Genomic DNA, 26,265 nt, shown 5'->3' with positions numbered 1-26,265 from the left:
AGAAATGACAGATGGAAATAAATGTTTTTATTTCTCTGAAAAACTGACCACTGGTCAATAAAAATGCTTTTCTCACCCCCCAATATCCACTTCTTCCCCCCTCCCCAACTCATGCAATGGAAACATTAAAGAAAAATTCACTTGACAAGTCATTTGGGTGGCAGTAAAAACCCTGTAATTAGTATAGAAATCAATTTTTAAAGCTTGCTGCAAAAAATTATGCTTATGAACAAAATGTTTGACTTCAAATTGAATTCAGTGCCTGTTCAGCATAAAGGAAAATAATTGAATGGGTGGCTCAACTTTCATGTTTTTGGAGTTTACTAAGTTTTCTCCATTGGTTTTCGTTATGCATTTTAGTGGCCATCATAAAACAATGTGTCAACTCGACTTGCTTGTTCCAGTCAAGCACTGAGATGATCAGCTTCCTTCTATAGACATGTAGCAACAGAGAGGAAAATCCTTCATTGGGCCAGACTGCCTGGCTAGTACCTACCTGAAGACAGAATAAATTAGCAGCACCTATTTACCTGTACTGCTTCTGGAAAGATAGTTTAACCCAGTGACAAAGCAGGACTTCACTTTCTCCAGCACAGAGTAAATTTAGCTCAGTCTCCAATGGGACTCAGTTTTAAGGTTCAGCCAAGCTTTCCAGGATCCATACTTACATTACACAGCTGTTTGGTACATTTAGGGGAAGAACTAAACCCTGGGTCGATGGCTGTTGCAGAAATCCAACATTGGCATTACCCAAAAAAAAAGGTGAGGACCAAATTCCTCTGCCTGTGTCTCACTGTGGGAAGGGGAGTTGGTGCCATCTGCAATCTCTGCACGTCTGTAGGAGTTCTCTTGGCAGCTGCTTAACCAACTTGCTGAAGTACCGTGTTGGCAGCTACCACTCACTGCAGTTTTGCCTCTTGTTATTAAATACACCAATGGCATAAAATGGAGTCAACACTTTCTAAAAAAATTAGATAAATTTAGATGTCAAAATTACTAATCTCCAGAGACAAGCTGACAGTAATCTGGTCCTTCTTGGTTCCCCCCACTCCCCCCACATTCCTGGAGAAATTGCTCATTTGTTTGTTGATCCGTTTTTTCTAAAGAACATTTTAAAAACACATGGTTATAAACTTCAATTGCAAACAGGACTAATCTCATTTGCTCTCTAAAAATCCACAGCCAGTTTATTCCTGCATACATTTTTCATCAGCCATTACTTTGAATATTCATGACCTCTTACTCCATGACCACATTGTAACTGCAGAGACATTTATATTCAGGGTCTCAGAGTGATTTTTGACTCCATCAACAACAAAAGCAGGCTTGGTGAAAGGGTGCCCAGCCAGTTGAGGATTTGGAAGGAGCACAGTGGTATCTTTAAGGTCATTGACTTGGACAGATACACTCTGAGCAAGCAAAACCACCAGCAGAGCACAACGTGCTGGCTCTGGGACCCACATGTTGGAGAGTATCAGAGGCAAAGCTCCTCGCCTTCCAGTCCCTGCCTGTGCAGAGGCTGCAGGCAGTGCGGGCCCTGCCAGCACTGGGGGGACACCTTTGGGGCTGCTGGTGCTCCTGGCCAGGCAGGCTTGTGGTGACTGCTTGCCAAGGAGCAGGAAAGGAGCTGCACTCCCCCCACCTCCAGCCTTCACAGCAGTCTCTGAAGAATCACATAACCTTGCACTGGCACTCACAGACTCTCAAACCCATGGGGACCGGCATCTTTTTGGACATCACAAATTTCATCACTTCCAACGGTTTGAAGATCTGTTTAAAATATTTATTTCCCTGGGTTTTAGCTTTCCAACTTCTATGCAACAACCAAATTGTGGGCAGTAAGAGCAAGCATTTATTTATTTTGTAAGAGGACTTGTTGCTGCTAATTGAAAACAAGCATTTTCAATGAGGCAGCTGTTTCAGTACTGTGAATAGACCGATCAGCATCATACTGAAGATCTAATAACCCACTAATGAACCTTAATTTTTAGAGCCCCCCCCCCATTTTCACACTTCAGTAATTCCAAAACATTGATATGTGCTGCCAGTTATTTAAAGATGTCCTCAGACATATTTTAATAAAACCCAGAAAAATATAACTTTTTTTTTTTTAGTTAGACTATATTGGAAACCTTGTTACACATATCTAACAGTTTCTTTTTGTCTTTTCTTAAATAAATAGCAAAGTGTCACCAAAATGAAGAGAATGCCAGCACCATTGCGTTGATAGAAATTTCCATACTAGGATGGACACAGAGTTGTATTCTGTAACAGGGCATAAAAAGAGACTTTGGAGGAAAGGTGGTGGTTGCTGGTGCATCAACCCGTGAGCGGTCTGTGCAGTGGCATTGGGATGTGGTGCCTCTGCAAAATCTCACAGGCCTGGAGCCCATGCCTGCAGAGGTGCCTCGGTGAGGCTCTGCAAGAGAGCAGCTTGCAGGGCTTCTAACGCAGAACGTGGAATGACTGCCTGCTCCCAAGGGACACGCAGCCGATGGTAACACAAGGGGCAGGCCACGTCACTCTCCAGACAGAAGAACAACGGCTTGAAATGAGGGAAATGAGCAAGCTGAAGACCAAACAGTCTAACACTCAGCAAGGCAAGGGCTTGGAGAGTCAAAGCTGCCAACTCCTTAATTAAGAAGGAATGATGCAAGAATTCACTGTTACACTGAAGGTGACAGAACCAGGTGTCATTTTTTCATGGGTTTCCCTGGGCTGAGCTGGTGTTATTTTCACACCTGACCAACAGTTTCATCCAACTGGGACAGTGCTGAAGGAACAGCAGCCACGTGCACCACACCAGAAGATCCCTCAACAGCCTCTGCTGACTTAAACTCACTCCACCCTGTGCAGGCAGCTCTGCCTGCCCACTGCCTTGCCCCTCTACATGCTGGAGTGCAGTGCAATCCAACCTCTCTGCTTCTGTTGGCTTAAACCAGACCCTTCTTATTTTAAACAGGAGTTTATTGTATTTAATACATTATAAAATTTGAAAAAATTGTAGGAAAGCAGCAGATTCAAACCAGAGCATCTCTACCAAATATTAATTATTCTGGCCCCCTTTGAAAAACACAAAACAAAACAACAAAAAAACTCATTCAAAAGAAAAGTTAACCTTTCACATCTGTGAGGGCTGACAAAAAGTGTGCGACTTCTGTACAAACTACATTTAAAATTTCAGCTTTCCAATGCAATGGATGGTCATCTCCTGAACACCTGCCCATCCACCTCTAAAAAAGACAGACATAAACCTCCATATGCAAATAAAGTTGAGTCAAGGTGTGTACACATTAAAAAGTGGATGGCTGTTTGGCAATGAAAATGGGTGAAGAACAGTCCATGAATCCCCCCCCGGCAATGGCTTGTACACCGTTAAGTGGCCCGGGAAGGGCCTGGGACACTTAATGGCCATCACAGCACCAACCTCATCTACCACATTTTGTCATTGCATTTCCTACCCTTTGACATATACATACATATATATATGTACAGACATACATATACATACATATTTTTTATGTGTGTGTGTGTTTTCTTTTATACCTTGAGGTTATTATTATTATCACTACTATTCCAAGTGTTCCCATATGAATTCAGGTGTGGTCTCTATATTTGATATAAATGTGTCTTTTATTCAATTTTAGTTCCAGGACTTGTTTGGAGTCCAAACTGCACATGAAATGTCCCCCTTTTTGTTTTTCCTCTTTGTTTTCCTTTTTTTTTTTTTTTTTTTTTGCATAAAGAAACATGTCCATTTTAGTCCAGAGGCTCTTGCTTTATTCGAATGACAGAGGGTGCACGAGATGTCCTTCTGAGTTCTCGTCTCAGTACGTATTCACTGAATTGGGAAGAGTCCACCCCACCTCCACATGAGCCAACAATCTCAAACCCTCTTTGCTGTAACCTCTCAAGTACCTGCAAAAAAGAGGAAACAAATACCAATGTAAAAGTAAATTAACAGACTATTTGCTGTCCAATGATAATAACTGCTGTTTTCAAATGGATTCAGCTAGGGGAAAAAAAAAGTGGTTACATAGCTTAACTGTACTGGATTGATTTCTGCTGTCTATGGCCACTGAGCAGTGAAAAAGAAAAATGAATAAAAATTTATTTTATTTTTTTAGTACTGCCAACAAATGCAGTCTTCTTCTGGCCACAGAAGCAGGACTAGAAAAATGCATTCTCTTCTTCACAGAATTTACAACAAAAAAGGGCAAATACATGATTGCACAGTGGATGCTGAGCAAACACCACAATGAAATGTAATGGTGACAGTGTAGATAACAATGGTCATAATTTCAGAAAACTTACCATGATATTTACTAGAGACTTAAAAACCAACTCTTTGTTACTTCTATCATCACCTTCACCTGTTCTGGGCTTCCTTTGCCTCACCTGTGAAGGAGAGTTCCTGGGATTTACCAGGGTCAGCCTGACAGCTGCCAAACCCAAGGAAGGGGCTGATGCTCCTGGAGACCCCAGAGGATGTGGGGTCTCTTCAGCATGAGCAGACCTCACAAGGGTTGTGCTGGAATCTGGTGCCTACCATGGCAGCACTTTCATCAATTGTCAAATTGACTTGCATGAGTGCTGGGACAACACTGGCAAGCAGAATGGCAGAAGCCCGCAAAGGACTAGGGCAGGGAAAGAAGCAAGCTGAGGTTTAAAAATGCTTCAAAGAAGACATGCCACATCTTTACATAAAATGCTTCAGGTTGGCAAATGTCTTTCCGAAGTATTTGAGCATGGCTAATTGCACAGCAGTCATATAAAAACGGAAGGGATGGGAAAAGAGACTTGGAAACAGCGATCAAAACACATGTGCTCTTTAGCCTTTAACAATATATGCCAAAATCCCCTGCCCCTGCCCAAATGTGTCAGTGCAAGCCTGGAAACTGGAAAAAAGAACAGGAGATCTTGGGTCCTGAGAAAAAAATGTGGCAGAAGCAACTCTGGAAACTAGCTCAGCCCTGGACAATCCATTTGGTCTGTACCTCACCCTTCAGGTCTATTGGTAGTCCTTGTTCTGTCTCCCATTTTTATTAGTACTGGGAGATACTTATGCCCTCCCACTATAAATGTGGGATCATTACACAGGTCTGTACATATTTTGCCACTCTGACTCAGGTTTTTCACATGAATAAATACGCTTTGTAATTCTTATTTGTGCAACAAAAATGTAAGCATCAGAGTAAGTCACAAAGTGCTGAAGGATACCATACCTTGATAACTATCACATGATACAGCTAAGCAGCCTTCCTTGAAATGCCTTTTCAGTTGTAATCTGACATCTAAGGCTGTCCTAAATTTGCATTAATCTCCAGGACAAAACAATTTTGATGTCTCAGCATGACAGTCAAGGCCAGTAAGAGACAACTGTCCAAGTGTAACATGGGTTAGATAGGTCTAGAGAGGTCTATCTAAACCCTCATGTTAAATGCTAGCACAAGTGCAGTGCCTGGCCAGCCTTCAGAGTGTACCCCAGTGCTCAGCTTGCTTCATCTGGAGAAAAAGAGGCTCTAGAAGGGTGACTTTCTAAAACTACCTGAAAGTAGGCTGTAGCAAGGTCGGTGTCAAGCTCTTCTACCAGGAAACCAGCAACAGGTCAAGAAGAAATGGCCTCAAGATGCACCAGGGGGTATTCAGATTGGGTTGGACATCAGAAAGAATTTCTTCACTATGAGGATAGTTCAGCATTGGAATGGACTACCCAGGGCAGTGGTGAAGTCACCATCCCTGGAAATATTCAAGAAATCACTGGATGTGGCAGTTAGTGCTCTGGCTTAGTTGATGTGGTGGTGATTGATCAAAAACTGAACTTGTTGATCTTGGAAATCTTTTCCAGCCTTAATGATTGTGATTCTCTACCTGGACAGTGGGACTTGGCAGATGAAAAGATGCCAAGCTCAGCTTGCAAGCCTGTTCTGTAAAAGAATTCACCCATGAGCCTGCAGCATTTTGGAGGTGTGTTTAAACCAAGCAGCATCAATTGTGCCATTGATGATTTCACATGGGAAGTGCTGGCTATGCAGGATGTGCTAACTAGGGGCAGGCAGGTGTCTGAGGGTGATTGCTTTTAACTAGCAAAGGATAAAAACATAACACTAACACTGAAGTTGATTATAATTATTCCAGGAATTACCTGCATTTGTCTCCCAGATTTTTTCTTATCCATTTCATAACATCTACTGATTTTAGACATTGCTACATTGCATCATAGAATACTTTGGGTTGAAAGGAACCTTTAAAGACCATCAAGTTCAACCCCTCTGCAACGAGCAGGGACTAAATCTAATCTTTAATTAAATCAGGCTGCTCAGAGCCCTCTCCACCCTGACCCTTGAATATTTCCATGGATGGGGCATCCACCACCTCTCTGGGCAACCTGTTCCAGTGTTTCACCACCCTCACTGTAAAATTTTTCTCCTTTTATCTAGTGAAAATCTACCCTCTTTTAATTTAAATCATTATCCCTTGTCCTGTCGATTGCAACAGGACTCTACTATGCTCTAAAAAAATCAGGAAAAAACACTGGAAGTGAAAGTGAAGAGTTTTCCCTATGACCACAGAAAATTTTAACATCACTAATTTGTTTGAAAGAGATTTGGTGATACATGAATTAAATGAAGAAAGACAACTTGACACACAGAAGTAAATAACTTGCTTAAAGCCTCCAGCTGATGCTGCTCACCAAAACGCTGCAGTGACATGGAACAGGGTCAGCCCCCTGGCACCTGGCCAGCAGCTCCCTTTCAAAAGCAGCAGGTGTGACGTCCTACCTGAACTGAGTTGAGGTGACAGTATCCGTTCAGCGGGAAGCGGATGACGTGTGTAGAGTCGTGGTTCCAGCCGGCGTTGACGGAATTACACATGACATCCCCGATCTCCGGGAACACCTCCTCTATCAATGACTTATCTCCACTCAGCGTGATCCTCTCGCCGAGATCTGGGGCCACTCGCACCACCAGGCACTCGCAAGACTTTGAGAAGCGGCCGCTCTCCCGGTCCTGTTTCCACCGTTCCATCTCTCCCAGCATGGGCTGAAGCTGGAAATACTTTGCTTCTTCGTATAGCAAGCTGTAGTCCTGAAAGACACACACATTAAGAGAGGCATTGCTGATGTGGTGCTTAAGGTAGATGGATATTCCGGCCAATGCTGCTCTAGGTCTGGGACCCTTCGGACAGAGCTCCTAATGACTGTGTAGGAAGGTGGAATAAAGTATCAGTGCAAGCAAAAAATAACCATCAGCTCTCAGAGGTCACTGTGGTTACCATGATCCCAAGATGTGTTAGAGAGTCTCTTTTTCCAGCCAGGCAGCTGAAGAAGGGAGTCAGGATTCTTCTGTTCTCATTCTCAAGGTTGTTTATTATTTCTTATCTATAACATTCTTTCTCTGACCCGCTGAGGTCTGTCAGGTCGGGCTGAGGCACACTGCCTGCCTTCAGAGGCGGTGTTATCTTTTATACTAAAAACTATGTGTACATTATTTACAATAATTTCCCAGTACCTATCACCTGTGTTAGACAGTGTGTTTCTACTCTAAACCAATCTAAAAGCACCAACATCACCCAGAAGATGGAGGCTAAGAAGAAGAAGGAAGAAGGACAAGGCATGCCCAAATCCCTCCATCTTGGCTTCTGGACCCCCATTCTAAAAACAAAATTCTGCATTTTCACCCTGTGATAAATTCACTAACATTCTATTCAAACTCTTGTGGCTTGGGCATCTTCATACAGAGTTGGTAATTGTTTTTTCCAAGGGCTAAAATCAAAGGCACAGGTGTTTTTGACTCCATGCCAAGGTCTCCGAGCCCCTGTCAGGGTCTCAAGTCCTCCAGGGCAGCCAGAGGAATTTCCTGGGTTCTGACAATCAGCCACTTGGAACACAGTGAGTATAGCAACACTTGCAAGATTAGGCTTGCTCAACTCCCTTCTGCAAAAAAAAAAAAAAAAATTCCCACTTTTCCCCATATTTCATCCCCACAGTGATGTCATATAATAATGATCTCATTGAACAGATGGAACAGAATTCAATCAGGATTCAGAAAATTCATCACTAGGATCCACTGTGTCTTACAGCAATACTAGCAGGCATTGTAACAGGTATAAGAATGTAAATGAGGAAGACTGCAATGTTTGTTAGTGTAAAATGATTCAGATATTTGCATAATGTTTGCACATATTAGTGCATTTTAAAAATTAAGTATTTTTTAATACTTCCCTATTTTGCCACTAGTATTGTTTACTACATCATCTCAAATGCCAGAGCAGAGGGAACGCATTTCTAGGCATAGCCACTGCAGAAGTAATTTAGAACTGATGATGTGGAGTCTGCCTACTGCCATTTTTTAAATTTAAAAAAACATTTTTAAAAAAATCTTGTTTTTCTAGGTGTAAGATCATAAAACCATTTGGAAAATATCTATACAGAGAAAAGAGACACATGAGAATTACGGATGAGAGAGAAACAGAATGATAAGAGAAGCCTGCTAACAGTTAATATGGTGCTGAATTTGAACTAGAAACCAAATACTTGATAAGTACACCTAAAAATCATGGTTAAAATACTGCATACATTTATTGTGTAACAAAAAAGTAATCCAACCTATGTATTTCTAAGAAACAATAAACACTGTTCATTTTAATCACTGGTTTTTTTGTACATCTTAAAGCATAACTGAGGAGGACACCCCTTTGAACATCACAATTGGGTGAACTTGCCAGGAATTACATTTTTAATTTCGATACAGCTACAGTATATTTATGTGTTTAAAAAGCTCTACATATGTAATTTTTTAATATTGCATGAAAGGTGGCTTTTCCTTTTTCTGTATTTCTGATTACCTGCAGGAGAAGTGCTGAGAGCAGCACAAAGCCACGCTAAGGCTTCAAAAGAAGGAAATGATGCTTATCTGTTTGCTCCAAACTCCCAACTTATTCAGGGAGATCTGCCCTTGTCACTAGGGGAGCAGCAAGGATGTGTCTGCAGCAGATGATTAAAAGCTTGCTGAAATACAGCTCTTGAACTCAACATCACACCTGTTATGCCCCAATGCCTGAAAAACTGTCTCAGCCACGAGGGGAAAAGGACTGAATACCAGTGTGAACTGCTCCATCCCTTCCTCATCACCCATCACCAGTTCAATCCTAATTGCTGCATTTCCTACAGTGAACCAGGTGCACTGATGTGTGATCATTAAGTGAAGGTAAGGATCTGTTCTGATTGAAGACATCACATATACATCCTCATACCTACTAGCAGATAAACATCACATGGGTTCTGAAGCTCTGCCTCTGTAGCCTTTGTCTGGCATTGAACTAGCACTAACTCAGTTTGTTACTAAAAACTGGAAAAAAAAAAAGCAGGCTCTTTAATTAAGTTTAAATAATAAACATAGAACGATTCACTCCTGACTTCTCTAAAACTCCAAAATTAAACTTGCAGTATGCATTCAAGAGTCTGAGGGAGAAAACAGTCTATGACTTAATGCCCAAATCCTACCATGTGTGCAGTTTATTTTGTCAATATTGTGATTCACACACCATTTTCTGAATTTCAGTGTGGGAGTGGAAACTGGAACTGCTGCAATCACTGGGGAAGCATAAAAATGGATGAGAGGACAAATAATCAGTAAAGCTCATGAGCAGTCAGTTGCAGATTGAAACATCGCTTCTGTTTCCATGAGTATGGTACAACATTTAATTTCCCTAGGTCAAATCTGGCAAGGTTGCTTCATTATCCCTATAGCCAGGAGGGGAAAGTTTAATATTGATGCCACTCTAGGAAAGGAAGGCACCACTTTAGTATCCCCATTCTTCTTTTGCCATGTACCTGAATCAAACACCATACCCTGCAAGTCCACCTTCCCTATCCAGGGCTCTGTTTTGACTACACACCAGATACTTGCTTTACCAAGGTACATGCAAAACACCCAAGTCCCTTGAAATCTCACCTTGAAATCATCGGGAATGAGGAGTTTTGATGTTCTTAAGAAATTCAAGATATATCTGAACATCTGCCCATCTCTGTCGATGAAATAATGCTGCTTGAGACTGTCGAGGACTATGGGCTCCGTGCCATCAAAAAGCCGGCCAATTCTGGAGAGGAAACAAGAGACAAGGAGCACAGTCAGACCAAGCTCAGCTCAAGAGCTGCTCAAATAGCCCAGCACTACAAAACCCTCCAATGCAAACTTCACTGAAGCAGCTCTGTGGCTTTGTTTCATTAAAAAAGAGCTGGTTTCAAACCACTGTGTAAGCCACATATTTTCCAGCATGGCCTCATTAAGCTCCAAGCAGCACAGCTGGGGAGGTGGAAGGGAAGAAGCCAGGCCAGCAGCCTCTCCCACCCACCTCACTGCCCCAATCTGTATCTCATAAGATGACAATCCCTCAATTATTTTGGACACCTCTTTTGATACAGCCCATCCCCTTTAGATGCTCCAATGCCCTAGACTGACTCATTCTGCTTTATAGAGCACAGCATGGGGAACTTGATTTAGTTTGGAAACTGTACCTGGGGAATTGTTTGGTTTGGTTCTTTGCTTGGTTTTCACTTGCTTTTAAACTCAGGTCACTTTTTGGATACCATTTACTACAACCAACATTAGGGAAGGCACAGCTAAGGTGAGAGGCAGCACATTGTCATAACAAAAGGATGGGGGTACAGAGTCGATAACATTTCAATGTGAGGTAATGCTTTAATGTAAAAGTTAAGTGCTTGTGGCAGGTATCAAGCAGAACACTCAAATAATACAGAAAAATGTCTCAGCTTTTAGACACCACCCACTGACCACCAGAACCACACAGCCACCTACAGAGCCTTTGCTTGACAACAGGTCTTGCAACATCAACCACTGAGTACACATACACTTCTGGATGTGGGCCTCCCAAACCAGCTTTAGTTAGAGCAACAGGAAGGGCTGAAAAAGCCAAAGAAAACCCTCAGAGTGACACCAAATAAATGTTTTGTTACTGCACTGGGGCATCTGCAAAATAATCCTGAGTCACTGGTGGTTTCCCAATGAAATGAGCAGGAGTGACCGGCAGGTCTGATTTTGTGCGCCTGTTCATATGTCTGTACCTGCAATGTGGAAGTACTTTTTGACAACAAACAGCCATGGCACACTGTTTTTGTTTTGTTTTAAAAGCAGTGAATAAACAATGAACCCCCACTACCAGCAATACAAAAAGAAGCCACCAAATACTCAGAGGTGATCAGCCCTCCTGGCTGCACAAAGCACCCCAGGCTGAGAGATGCCTCATCCAGTGGCCAGCAGAAGGGGATGTCCAGAAGGTGTTCAAGAGGCAAAAGACAGAAGTGGCTCCCAAAGAGGGGGTGGCAGCAGGGCTTGCAGCAGGGTCTCAGGGAACTGCAGTGGGGCAGGGCTCCAGGCAACCATACACTGTGTTGTATCAACAGCCAAATATCCTCCCTTTGAAAACGGCACAGGCAACCCAAATTGAGTTTGGAACGATGTCTGTGCCTGGAGCAGGTATATATATAAGTTGTGAACAGAATACAAATCTCATCTATAGTTTCTCACCAGCTGGGAGGAGACCAGAAAACAAATAAAACTCCATTAACCCCAGCTAGCCATTTACAATTCTGTAATAAATGCATGAATCAATTCAAGTTTCATGAAATCTGTAACATATAAGGAATTAAATATATTTTGCATCATGAGCAGGTGCAGAACACTTTTTTTCAAAGCCATCCCTTGAACTAATCGAGCTTTCTTCCTCAAAGACTTGTTACTGCCTGCCCTGCTGCTCAAAAGCTGGGACAACCCATATAAAACAGGCTCCTGTTCATGTGGTGTATGAGCCACATTTTGTGTCTAATATGGAAGTACTCAGCATTTAGAATTAATTTTCCCTTATACTCAAGCATGTCATCTTCAAATTTATCACGGAATTCACACACAAAATATGTATTTGGCCAAGTCAGTCATTACTGAAATGTATAATTGTAATTGGTTTCTGCAGCATTTTCCTAGTTCTAAATTACTTATATAATTACATATTTTAAACCTCTAGGCTTTTTGTCTCCATTTTATTAATTGTTTAGAGAAGAGCAAGATAGTATCAGAGGATGGAGCCTTCAGACAAACCCATAATGGCTGAAGAGAGTGCTCAGCCAGTGGGAGCACTACCTGGGACTGAATGCTTTGGGAATGGACTGGAAGTGTTAACAGAAAGCACTGCCTTACTGCTCTGCAGCAGCAGCAGCAGCGAAATCCCAGGAACTGCAAAGTCCCAATTCCCTCCTGACTCCCCTCCCATGATCTCTCTGCAATACACTTTTACATATTAAAATAGCATTGGAAAGGTAGACCCCCAGCAGAGAGGCTTCTGTAAATAATTTTTTTTTCCCTTTTCAGATGGAAAAATGTAGATTCCAGCATCCTTCATGTGGTCTTCACGGAAAAACCTGAGGACTATGGGATCCAAATCTGGTGACATAGTCCTGCTCCTACTCTGCATTTGCTACACCCACCAGGAGAGGAGACTGGGCTATGCCAGGATCTGGGAACAACCAGCATCCTCACCTTCCAGCATCCCCACCAGGAACTCTTGTGTTCCCAGGGGCACAGTGGGAAGCACCCTCTCATGCCTCACTTGTCACCTCCTCTGTACAATACAATTTTCACCATCCTCCCTGCCACCCATGGCTTTGCTGGCACTCCTGCTTGGTCTCACACTGGGGTTATACATGCTTAAGAGACACCAGTTTGCTAGCACAAGAAGGGACTGGTAAGTCATTATAATTTCACTTCCCAAGAAAACCTGAAAGATGTTTTTTCCCATCTCCTTCTTGACAATGTTGGCTGATGACTGGCAAAGACACCTTTGTGTTTTAAATCACAAATACGCAACAGCTGAATGGAGTTTCGAGACAGGAGAGCACTTTGAAGGAGGCTTGCAAAATAAGATGATAATTATATGCAGAATTAGCCAAATATCAAGGGTAAAGGATAAGAAACTGTAGTCCATTTACAAGAAAATGTGCTTCTGAAATATTTAATTAAAACTAACAGGCTGGAATTTTCCATATATCAGGAAAATTAACGTCCCATGGGTTGAAAGTGCGACCTCCAATGGGTAATAATTAATGTCTGTGGCTTTGAGTATCATATTCCACTGTCAGAAATCGAATGCTTCAAGGGTTGAAAATATAACCAGTGGAAAACCCTGCTTCCATGTGAGAATTTGGTTCTACTTAAAAGACACAAACTAGGTATAGCTACAAGCCCTTGTTTACTGGAGAAAAAACAACAGGGAATGAAAAGTATCATTGTTTTAATTCCATAAAATACTACAGGGATGGATGTTTCTTCCCACAGATCAGCACTCCTGTAACAGCATTTCTATACCAAAAAGCTAGCACAGGAAGATGATTGCTTGCAGGATTTCTCAAATTCTTCAGAAAAAAGTCCTGCTTGTCAAGTATAAAAATATACTGTCTGCAGCAAAACTGCATTCACAGTGTGCTTATAGCCTTGATCTCTCGTTGTATAAATATTTAAATATACTATTATTATACACATAAAGAGAAAAGACTTCACTTTAGTGTATTCTGCCTCAGCTGGAAATGTGGGAAAGCAGCAATAATTAGGAACAAGAGGCCAGTAGTAATTAAACAAGTCAACTATTGCAAAACTCTCGTAATGCCAAGAAAAAATGTCAGAGTTCTACAGATTGTTTCAATGGCTTAACTGGACCGAGCTAAAATTCTTCATTTCTGTAATCAAAAGGATCCAGGAAACATGGGAAAGCTGCAAGCCTTGATGTTTGCAAACACGCAGAATATTACATCACTTTCAAACTAAGGTAAAAATTCTTTCTCTATTTTCTGTCTGAGAAAATACAGATTTCTTATAATTGAATATATTCAGTATATGGTTTCTTATATTAACATCTTTATCAGAGGACACTACAAACTCCAAACTAACTGAAAATCTTTGGCAATAAACTACTTTCAACAGTTCTGAGCTGCCAGAGTCCCGTGCTCCCCAGGTCTTTCACAGAACAAGAAAAAGGGAGGAAAACTGGTGAGAAATCCTTTCCATAACCCATCAGAGGGGGCTGCAGCAGGAGGGGCAGCAGTGATGCCCTGGAACCTGCAATCCCACACTAATGGCAAGGCAAGTAACCACCTGGATTTCACTGAGGGAGGGTATTCAGCAGCTAGCAAAGAGCAAAATACTCATGAAAGCACATCTCTTTCCCTCCAATAATGAATCACATGACAAAGTAAATGGATTTTATATGAAATCTTACTCATCTGGTTGGAGGCATGCAGCAAAGTCATTAGGAGTTTGGTCCTTAAAAGTTAAGTGCAAGTTTTATTATCACATCATTATATTTATGTGGCTAATGGGAATGCTTATTTAACACTCTGGAGTGTGTGGAGAGTGAGCTGTAACAAGCTTTTACTTTTTTTTTCCTCTGCAACTTTTAGTCCGAGCTGTCCTTATTAATTTCTTTTCATTTTCTTTTACTGAGTGCTCAAAGGCAATTTGCATAAGAGTCCATTATAAATTAGATCTGTTTAATGGTATGCTCATCTCATGGCTATTAAATTTTACTTCCTCGTATGTCTAAATTATATAATTTTGCACTGTCCCCTAGCAGCTACTACAGTTGAAGTGGTGTCCATGCCAGTGAGAAATGTTATCCTACTCAAGTGGAGAATTATGAGGTTTCTATTCTTTTTTTTTTCAGAAAACCACTTTGACAGTATCAACCTGCTTTTCTTTTTTGAATAACTCACATAATTTGGATCCACAGAGACTGAATACATAGCAACCTTTATAATTCTGCATAACAAAAGTTGGCTCATTAACATAACAGAATACATTTGCAATTTTCAGGAACATACATTACGAAAACCACATTTTAAACAAATACCCTGTTGTAATCTCTTGCTCTCAGTGCTATTATAATTTGTTCTTATCTTTTTCTTCTTACATTTAATTTAACGTTTCATGTCCATGAGTCTCAGGAATTTCTTGGCACCTACAGTTCCTACAGTACCTACATTTTGAGAAGATGCATTAATACAAATAATTATAAAGCAAAGGTAACAGGGGAAAAATGCATTAAAACCTAAAAGCTCATTAAACCTTCTACAGAAAAAGTATTTATATAGAAGCCAAAATTACAGAGAAGAAGAATGTACGGGAAGAGGTATTTAAACACCAGTTCTTACAAGATGTAAAAAAAAAAAGTTACATGGCATTTTAAAGAACAGAAAAATGCCAAATACTGAGTAAAAGGATGTCAAACCTTTGTAGAAATATTTGCTAAAGATTAAGGAACTGAATCATTTACATGAAGAAGATTTCAAACATCTTAAGATTGTTAACTTCAGCATGACAGTAAAAGAAAAGGTAGGGGCAAGCTCAGAGGGCTCATAAGGCATTTAGAAGGAAGTGAGATAGACAAAAAGTGGTGAATAATCTTAAAGGCAGAGCAAAGCATGAGAGCAGCAGATGGGAAGGATCTGAAGCAATGAGTGACATGGTATCATCAGGGAACAGACTAGAGACAAAAAAAAAAACCCAAACAACTAAGAAAAAAGAGAGAAACAAGGGATTTGCTACAACCTGCCTGATCAGAGGCAGCATCAGGAGCAGAGATGAAAGCCAATCAGACGTATTACAAAATGAACTAATAGTTGCTGGCTCTAATCCAGATGGACAAACTGACACATTAACTGGAAAAGTATGAATTGCACAACACGGTGTAGTCATGTTGCAGGAATGCTACTGACACGAGAGCAAACTACGTCTTTCTACGCGCACCGCAGATGAGCGTGGAGAATGAGAGACAGGTATCGAAACGACAGCAGAACAAACATGGACACATGGGTCACTGCAAACACAGGGGTGCCTCAAAAAATGGATGGCCAAGGTTCCACAAGTCAGTAGAAGCACCCTAACCTCTGTTTGCCCAAAAAGGAAGTTTGCCCAAAATAAAATAAAAGCTGCATTTTCCCTGCTAAAGAGGTGACCTAGCCACCTAGGAGTTTCACACCAGAGCTAATGATTACACCATGAAATAGAGCTAAAACAGGAACTCCTCTGCTGTACAGAACATACTAGATGACAGTCAGTCACCTTGGTGCATGTAGGGTGCCTGAATGTTCAACAGAAGCCAGTCCAAAAATGTAGTCTCTGTCACTGCCTTCTCTTGGGATGTTCAAACCCTCATTCCCAAACCATGGAATCAGGACCATCATCTGCCCAGACACAAATGGCACTGGTAGAAATGCTGACATTTTAGAATAGAAAGGAGTATATAGTTGGGATGGGATGTTGAGAGCTGTTGACTCATGACCAGAGAACAGCATATGCAGGTAGATGGAAACCATCTCCCACACTGCAAGATGGTAACAGGGGTGAGGCTAGGAAAACACTACTATCCCAGACTATGGATGGGCCAGGGAGTTTGTGTTTACCATATTCCTTCTCTCTGTGCTCAGGTGTACCAGGGAGATGCAGACTGATAAGAGGAACAACTGAAACCCTAATCTGCATTTTTTCACACAAGGCTGGGCAGGTAAGTGTTTTAAAAGCAATTTTAATACCATGTCAACCAAACCTCCTGGATCTTTAGGTTGCATTACAGGCTTCAGATGTGGCTGAGAGGGGTCTATCTACTGCTCACCAGTTGTTCTCCCCGCTCAAACCAGGATCTTTATCCGACAAACCCCATCACTTTTCAGAAAGTGAGGCTCCACCATCTGACAGACCCTGCAATCGCTGACACCTCCCAAGACATGTATGGGACATTCACTTAAGAGCTGGACTCAATGATCCTTGTGGACCCATTGCAATTCAGAGTATCCTGTGACTGAATACATTCCTGATCCTCACAGTTTTGCTTGTCTTCAGATACCAAACACACCCTCAAGTCCTTTTGCTACCATACAGATATGTCTCCAGAAAACCTAAGCCTTGCAATCCCCAAATTGGGGAATTGCTTGGCTGTTTCTTCAGCCAAGCCACGGACTGGTGCCACAGCCCCTCTCTTCCTCTAGGACTTTGAGAGACCTCTGGGACCAGCCAGCACCCTGAGTGACCCACCTGCCAAATCCTGGAGTCTCATCCCTCTCATCACGGGCAGCAATTCGCTCGAGGTATTTGTGAGGACATCAGGCAATAAGGAGCTCCACACATGGGCTTCCCTGCACACCCAGAGACCATAGCCACAGCCTGAGCACCAGGATTTTGGCCTTTTAAAATGCCATCTCTGCTATTCTTTCTTTTCAGGCTTGTGCATGCACTGGATATACCGAAGAACAGTCTACAAGCCTTTAAGCCCCACATCTCCTACAGTGTTTGGTATCGCGCAAATAAGTCCTTAAAAACTTTCTAGTTTTCCAGAGCATATCAAAACCACTTTTCCTAAAATCACTTAAACCAATGAAATGTTAAATCAATTATTCATGCAAATACTTTTGCCATCTCTGTTTTTTGTAACCAAGTTTTCTTGGCAATGATAACATTTCACAGAAAAAATTAACAAATACTCTCTTTGCTTGCCAAGATGATTTTACTAAGCTTGAATCCGATTTCATTGAGGTATGTTATTTGTTTTATCTTGAGGGAAGCTGCCTATTAAGTTAGTAGCAACCGTGTCCTTTTGCTTGTGATATGGTTATTACTGAGCTATCAGGAGTACCTTTAAGTTATTAGGGTGCAATGGCAAATTAAGTACTTTGCGTCATAATTAGCTAATAACTTTTGAATTATATTTTAATCATGTTTAAGATGGTCAGGTTGGCTGTGAGTGCAGATAATGGAGGATAGGAGCAGAACAGGAGTGTTTATCATTCAATACCAAAAGCCAGAAAGTAGGTAAACCAGTGGATGCACAACATCCCAAAGGCCATGATAATCTATATATTCAGAACACTGAACTCCTTCACAGGCAGCAATGTAAAAAAGTGGAACTTGTGTCTTAGGATCACATTTAAGTAAAAAGCAAAAAATATATCAGTTTCAACTCAGCCGCCTTTGAGCCTGTCAACATTTTTTTTTTAAATAAAATGATAGTTAACAATACCCATCCTCAAATCCCTGTTGATAAATCTGTTCATGCAGATTCCACAAAGAGAGGACACTGTTAAAGCAGCTTGGAAAAAACTACCAAAGCCACTTCCCTTTCAAAACTCATGATCAAGAAAAACCAAACAACCAACAGAAAAACCTTCTCAGAATAGGGTAAATCCTTTGATGTATTCCTTTGTACATCAAGTTTGCCCCTCAGCTTTCATGAATTTCATTTAAACCATTATTAGTTCTCAGTATTTCCTCTGTATCCTTGAGAAGACTCAGCATCAAAATTCCATGTACGAATCACTAGAAATCAGGAAACACTCCAAGTTTCTCCATGAAATGCCTTAGAAAAGTAGTGGCCAAACAAGTTCTGGATCCAAGCCCAATAGAGATCCCACTACAGCATATATATGCTTTGTAAAATCAGTAAGGTGTTGCTAATTCTTCCCCTTTCCAGGACGTTACTTTGAGAACCTGGCATCACTCTCACATGCCTGGAACCTCTTTCCATATAAATTACAAACATGGCAATGAAACCATGAAACCAATTAATGAATTAAACTTTCCAAGATCTTCACAACTGTGACTACTTAGCCAGAAAGCACATCTATGTTGTTTTGTTAACTGCTGCCTTCTCTAAGAGAAAGGATAGCACGTTTCCATAGACAAGACAAGAAGACACTTGCCTTTCCCTTTGCAAGAGTTGCACAAGCTCCTTCTTCATTGCAGCCCATAAAAGCAAGAGACTGCACAATTAACCTCTGTGTGCTCTGTGGGGGATTCTACAGGAACTGCTTCCTGAGAGAGAGAAAGAGGCCCCTACTGCATTAAAGCCTGAGTAAAAGCTTCCCATGAATGAATAAAATTCAGAGAGATAAAGCACTTCTAAAACTTTTAGACGTCTGTGTCTTAACTATGTTTGTGCCTGTGTCCCCAGAAAACACCACCCTCCAGAGCCCAGAACGAAGGAAGTATTCCCAAACATCCTCACTCTTCTGCTTTCAAAAAATACCCATGAAAGTCACACACAAACTTTGTAACATCCTCCGTAAGTGTGGTTCACGCAGAGGACAACAATTTGCTGCTGTTAGCTTGTGCAGCAGAAGCCTGTAAAACAGATTACCAGGTCCCAACCCAGCTGCTGAACTAGTGCTTGGACGGTAAGAAGACAAATTTGCCAGGGAAGGTGGAAAAGATGTTCAGTCTGCTTTTTAAAATCCCTACACAAACAGACAAAGGAGAAAAAATGCATGTACAAAGAACACTATTAAGGTCGTGAAAACAAGCTTCACAAGTTAAGATATGTCAGATATTAGAGATGCTCCTGCAAGTCACATTTGCAAACCTCCCTTTGTGTGAAGGATTTCAGACTTTAGATTTTAATGATCCACTCTTTTCTCACAGTACACTGAATTGGCACCCAAGCCAGGTGTAAGCCTGGGTTGTACAGCCTAGCAGGCTGTTGCCCATGGGATCCCTGCTTCACCTGCTGGAGCTCTAGTGGATGAGGAAGGGGCTGCAGGAAGGGAAAATGGGTAAGGTAGATGGGAGCTGACCTAGAAAAATGGACTCTGTCCAAGCACGTGCCAGATTTCCTCTGTGATGCTACCAGTAAGCACCTTTTTGAGTGAAGCAAGAAGGTACCAGACTAAGGAACGTTGTGAAGAAAGCACGCAAGAATGACTCTTCAGAACAGGACTCAAGAAAATACAGCCCAAGGGACACATGCTGAACAGAGGAGGAACAGGAGATGCTGATGACATGTTTAGTAAATAAGCAACACATCTCTCTGCACCGAGGCAGGCAAATGTACTGGAGATAATATTATTACACATAAACTATGAAAGCTACAAAGGTCACCCTGGCTGCCCAAATAATGTTCTTTCCCTATAAAGCTTACTTTAATTGCAATGAGAGAAGCTGCAAGGCCATCTACCCAACAGCACATTTATTATACTTCAAATATTAGTGTTTTTCCTTACTTACTTAGCCAGCCTGCTCCTCTACCTAGATTCCTCTACCGAGATAGAAAGCAGTACTTTCAAACTAACACCCTAGATTACAGATTCTTCTAGAAAGGCAATCCATATAGCACAAAAGCATGCACAACAGAGGCAAGGAAGAGGGGGGTGTTATGAGCACAGAATTTAATATGGGAAACACAGGACCATACACTGCTCTTTTCTTGATTAACTCACATCCAGTACAATTACACTGCTGCGATTCCTCATGTGGACACACAAGTGTCTACACAGAGAAACGTGTTTATACCCGTATAACTCATTCTCATACATTTCCATGTTTAATCACTTCCATGCTAGAGGTTGCAGTGATTTATGCACTTTGGTAACTAGAAAAATCACTCCATTAACCAAATCAGTTCATACAGAGCCTGCATGCTAGTCAGTTAAGAGGACAGGAAAGTCCACCTAAAACATCTTAGACAGTGGCTCTGAGCAATAAATAATGCTTATTGCACAGGTTAGAAATGCCAAAGCCACACCTGAACATTTTGCAGGTGGTGGGGTGATAAAAAAACACACAGATAACATTACTTCCATTGACAAACTTTACATATACAAAACAGTGGCTTTATTGTTTATTAAATTAGATGCTGCCATGGTGTAATCATCCCTGCAGCCATACCAAACCCAACAGTAGGCCAGATGCAATCCTGTGGAGGAGGCAGAGAGGGGAGAAAGGAAGAGAAGTGAGACACAGCACAGAAGCAATACAGCCCCATAAACTAGTGGTGCAAGGAATAATCCATGGATGTGAAACAGATGCCGTAACTGTAGAAAGCAAAACTGCAAAAATGCCACATGACAAAAGTAAATGTTACAACATGGTTTCTTTAACAAACAACATTCAGGATGTGATTCAGCTGCCTGTTGCCACTTGAGATACTCTAGGGCATCCCAAAGTGCTGGGTGATGGCACAGGGACACTACTGCAGGCTTGTGCCCTGCTGGAGCAGCCACAGAGTCCAAGCAGAAACTGTGCACAGGCTTCCCATGTCAGGGTGAGTGTGTCCCACTCACAAAAATGACCAGAAACTAAATGTACCAAATTCATTTATTAAACAAAATCTAACATTCTTCCTAGACACTCATTTCAATTTTTAAAAAGTCAGGCTCTATTAAATAAAAAATTACAAATTTATATGATATTAAATTCAGAGCAAAAGTTTCTAGTGCTCCTAAATTGTATAGGAATTTGCAACATTTTTAATTTAAGAGTTTTATCCGGCAGGTCAGGTTACTCTCACACAGAGGAGCTGACTGGTCCTAACTTCCTCCTGAGCTACAGCTTCACTACAGGAATACAGAAGGGTGACATCCAAAGTCGTACTTAGGAGCTCTGCTTCCTAAATGCAGCCAGTCAGCCTCAAGTATTTTAGTAGGGTGCTGAGGTGAGCTGGCTGTAAAATCAAGCTACATGGACAGACACAGACAGCCGTGGAGGGCAGCCCACCCACCCGGGCTGGCTCTCATTCCACGCACACCTTGTGCACCACCGCAGCAGTGATCGTGCACCCCAAGGATTGCAACAGCTCTGTCAAGCAGCAACTAATAAATGCTGAATGCAGCTGGGAAATGATCTGTGGAGAAACACTCAAACAAGCTTAATTCCATCAGTCTGGAGGATTTACAGCAGGGAGGATATATGTCCTACATCCGTTGTGATGTTCCTGGTGGAAACAAGCACAACTCAACAGTGAAAATCTTCCTAGGGTGGTTCCAGGCTGCTAATAAACAAGATGCCTGAGCACTGCTTTTAAACTAGCAGAAATATGCTGCTGATGAAGCAGACTACTGCTTGAGTTTGTAGGTTTTCATTATTTCATTCACTTAACTGTGAAGCTTTCCTCTAAAAAGAGGAAAATATAACTACACCTGGAACAATAGAAGCGAAAAAAGCACCATTTCCTAAGGGTCTCTCCATACTGCATCTGCCCTTTTCCCCAGATGCTAGTAACACCACACAACCCTCATATCAATAAATTAAGTTGCAGCCTGCACTAATATTGAAAAAAAAAAAAACCCTGATCAAGAATCAACAGGAGTACATATACCAAAAGACAAGGATTTCCTTAACAACAAGAAGAAAAAACAGCTAAGAATTTACTGAGAAAAATACTGAATTTCAAACCTACAGTTTTTTAGAACAATGCAAGTTCTAATATAGACATTTTTGGGGACAGAAAACTATTCCAGAAAGTTCTCCTCCCCTCCGTTGAAAATCAAACACATTACAACCACCTTGCATTATTTCCTCCACTTGTGTACTTAGTTAATACCAATGCTTTATGCTCTGTATGTGAATGTAATAAAAATTTAATTTCGCAGAAATCCAGGTGTCTTGGTAGATTTCTGATTTTTTTTTTCTTTCCTCTCCCCAAGGCATAGATATAAATTGTATTCTGCTATCTTTACAGGAGATCTACGGAACAACGTTATCAAAAGTTGCAGAAGACTGAAAATAGTTTAAGGTAATCAAGAGCTGCACTGTTTCATCAAAGCCCCATCTCTCCAAAAGCCACTGGTGTTGCAATAAACAGTTTGGGGCTATAGTTTGATTTTGATTATTTTCCATTACCTTCCTAAAAACCTCCTCTTTTTGTGGCAGGCAGAAGCCAATTAGCACCATGAAAGGAAGAACTCTGGAGAAAGATAATGTGTTAAAAGGACCAACTTTGACTAGGAAGTCAGACCACCACATTAAATATTGCTAACCCCCCTGTGCACAAGAGTCTGTATTTATTGTTTTTAACCTCACAGTCCTGCGATGGAAGCTGACAGGGCAGTTCTTGGCCCCCCACTTTTGCACAGCTTTTCTTCCTTCGGTGTATAGTACAAGTAATATACCCACAAGTAATGACAGGAGGCGAAATGGATCTGGGCAGGTCCAGCAGAAGGCAGAACCAGTTGCTGAGCACCATGATGGGTTTTAACAGGAGAGAGAAGGCACCTGAGGTCAGACTGGGCTCTTGTATCACCACTGATACTGCAGCAGCACAGTCAACAAGAGCAGCAAGACCACAGGTCTCATTTGCTTGCAGCTGCCCCTCGCATCACGCTTTCCCCAAGCCCTACAGCTCAGCAGCTGTGCCCACTCCATCCCTGAATCCTGCAGCCCACCCAGAGCTCCAGCCACAGTGGGTGCAGGCACATAATCCATCTCTGCTGCCTCTAATTGCCACCAACCCCTATCCGTGTGCTTTGATGTCAGAAGACCTCCGGCAGAGATCCGCCCCAGGGATTTACGCTGCAGTAAAGACGAGTCTGCCACACTCACAGGGGTAACACAAAGGCAGAAACAGCTTTGCAGGGATCCCTGAGCAGTGTTTACAAAGAACTGAGCCTCGCAACACATGACAAAAGGAAGGGGTATTTCTCCACTGTGCTTCAAGGATTGGTTGATCTTCGAGGAAAATCCTCTGCTAAACAAATACTGAGGGGCACAGAAACAGCCAGCATATGACTTCAGACAGCAGCTCAGGCTACTTTGCAGGACTGAAGTCAGACAAAGCACGTTTGCTCCTCATGGTCCGTGAACACAGGCGAAATTAAATTCCACGTCTAATTTTGGGAGCACATCACTGGCTTATTATTTATTAGAAACAGAAACTCAGAAATGACAAAGAAGAAGCTTCACCTCAACTCTGAAGTAGGGAGAGCTGATAGTAGCACATTCTTGCTGGCTGAAGTGTGTGGAGTCACTTCAGAGCAGGGGCATCAACTCCCTCCACACTACCTGCCCTACCACTGCCAGTATTTTGTTACTACGGCAGAATAATATTAGGACATCAGTGAGGAAAATAAACTCTCTGTTATGATGGATGTGCATTTAGTCAGCAACGTGCTACAACAAACTTGACCTTTCTCAGCACTAGGTTTCACTGACTGCTTTTTTGGGACCTCACCCCATTTATTTTGTTCTGTCTACGGCGTCTGCAATTTCCAACTGATAAAACTTTCATCACCTTTCCCAGTGGAATCACACTGCAAAGAAAAATATTCTGTCATGCAAGGTCAAGGGACAGAGCCCTTTCTGTGGTTCTTCACAGCAACAGAAAGGGGTATTGGAAGAAATATTCCCAGAAGAGCTGCAGATGAGTTGTCCCAATGTGAAACAGCCTGGCACAGCCCAACAGTTTCTGCAGGCTCAGGTTCAGGTTTGCAGAACAACATGACTCATTTTTCTTCTCTGAATAGGAACTGCACTGCCAGCTTTACCTTTTTACACGGTACCAAACCTGTTATATGTTGTTCATCACTCCAAGTACCATTCATCTTTATCATGTTTCCAGGATTTCATTAATAAACAAAAGGAAGAAGGGCTTATGCCTTGAACTACTTTGCATTTTAATAGGAAATAATAAACTGACCCACATGGAAACTAAACACAATTGAAGGTTGCACCCATACCAGCTGTTTCTATTTTCAAACCAGTGCTTTATGCCTTGTAATGATAGCAGACAGCAGCGACTTCCAATAGCATCTTTTTCAACCTTCATTTTGTTGAGCCTACCCAAGAGAGAAGCATGAAACGTACCTGATTAGGGTTTTTATTTCTACTTCCCAAGAGGGGAATTAAATGCTCACCTAGAATCAGACCTCTGTGGTCGGGAGAGCAGCATCCATTCAGCTACACCATTAATCCAAAGTGGAAGTGGGAAAGTGCAATTGTAGCTCTGCTGATGAGTTTATCGAGGTTAGCTGCTAAGCAAGGGAAGGCCAGTATGAGAGGCATGGCCCAAGGCCCAGCTTTATGAGACTGCAATATTAGAAACTGGGAAAATGAGAATGTCTGATGAAAAGTGGAGCCTCCAAATATGCTTTAGCTACAGAAAAGCAGCAGTTTTTCTCCTTTTCCTTTCCTATAAGCTCTTCCAAAAGGGAAATAAGCAGGCAGGTATCCTACCTGCCACTGTTTTGCCAGCTTGTATCTCCCTAGAATAACCACTTCCCTACTCATGCACCTCCTTTGCATCTCCAGTGATGGACGCTGGGCTTTTCTCTGTGGCAGCACGATGGAGCCAGCACGGTTCCCTATGGCATTACTGCAGCAGGGCTGGAAGCTGCCATGAGCAGAGCACCACCCTCATCAGGTTTTGGAAGGCCAGAGGGAAGATTATCACTCAGGGGAGCCCATACACAGGAGAAGCCAGTAAAGCAAAATTAAGCCTTAATATTCTGCAAAGGGTAAGGACATTATTTTTGAAAATGTTAGCAAGGCAAGAGAAAAACGTATTTAAAAGTCAGCCACTGGCACATCAGGAGTCAACCGTGCTGGGCAGCAAAATATTCAGAAAAAATATAAGATGAACATAAATATAGCTTACATGTTTGAAAGTAAACATTAACTCCTTTTCACATGCTTTATGGCAACTTCAATCCTGTGCAGCTGTAGCCACAGCACTTGGAGAAAAAGCAAAACATCTCATTCTTTCAAACAAACATGAGCAGTTTCATGTGACAAGCTCCAAGTATAAAATGAAAAAAATATTCCTAAAACTCCCACATTATACCGCTGGTAAACTAGAATTTCATAGCAAAAGTGAATAAACAATAGCTTTTGAGGCTGGAGAAATTACCATCATGGTGATATCTAATCTCTCCCCAGAAGTCAAGAATTATGACTAAACCCTTCCAACATAGATATAGCCTGAAATTCTATGTCAGAAGTATGTCCAATTGCATTTGGCAATCCTTAGCAAGAGAGAGGCTGACTATAATTGGATGAATATTTGAAGCGCTTCATTATTCATGTAGGAAGGCTAGGTAAAAAGTGTTTTGTAGTCCCAAGACACTGGAGGGTGTGTGTTATTGGGTAATAACCAATTAGGAATGTTGACAGCACTCTGCCTTTGGGATCACCCTGGCCAACAAAGCACCTGGGTGTATGTTGTTGTGCAAAGGCACACACCCTCTGCCTACTGCTCAGTTTATTTAAGCTAGGCTTTCACCAAAGGAAATGAAGGACACCCCAAAGGATGTGTGTTTGACAGCTCAGTTACATTCAGAAATAGTGCTTCTTTGTTGTTCTGTCTTCCAAAAAATCCACCTTTTTTCAATAGTATTTCTGAATGTAACTGATGCTACTGATTATTGAAAACAAATTCCAGTTCTTCTGTTTTACTGCTTATAATCTAGCAAAAGAGCAATATTCTTACTATTTCCAGTAAGGA

General features: G+C 41.7%; 1 protein-coding gene across 2 annotated transcripts in view; it reads right to left on the bottom strand.

Moving 5' to 3' along the window:
- Positions 1-2,700: 2,700 nt before the first annotated feature.
- The window catches only part of KCTD1 (potassium channel tetramerization domain containing 1), a 67,733-nt gene continuing 44,168 nt past the window's right edge, over positions 2,701-26,265 (bottom strand). For both annotated transcript variants that reach the window (XM_084208216.1, XM_084208217.1), the window contains exons 3-5: positions 9,957-10,101; positions 6,783-7,088; positions 2,701-3,918 (exon numbers count right to left, since the gene is read on the bottom strand). In XM_084208216.1, the coding sequence (XP_084064342.1) occupies positions 3,760-3,918; positions 6,783-7,088; positions 9,957-10,101 (610 nt within the window). In that variant the 3' untranslated portion in view covers positions 2,701-3,759. The remainder of the gene's footprint in view (positions 3,919-6,782; positions 7,089-9,956; positions 10,102-26,265) is intronic.

The sequence above is a fragment of the Fringilla coelebs genome (assembly GCF_963513975.1).
Source record: "Fringilla coelebs genome assembly, chromosome: 1".
Taxonomy (NCBI): domain Eukaryota; kingdom Metazoa; phylum Chordata; class Aves; order Passeriformes; family Fringillidae; genus Fringilla; species Fringilla coelebs.
This window is presented reverse-complemented; position numbering and strand designations above follow the sequence as displayed.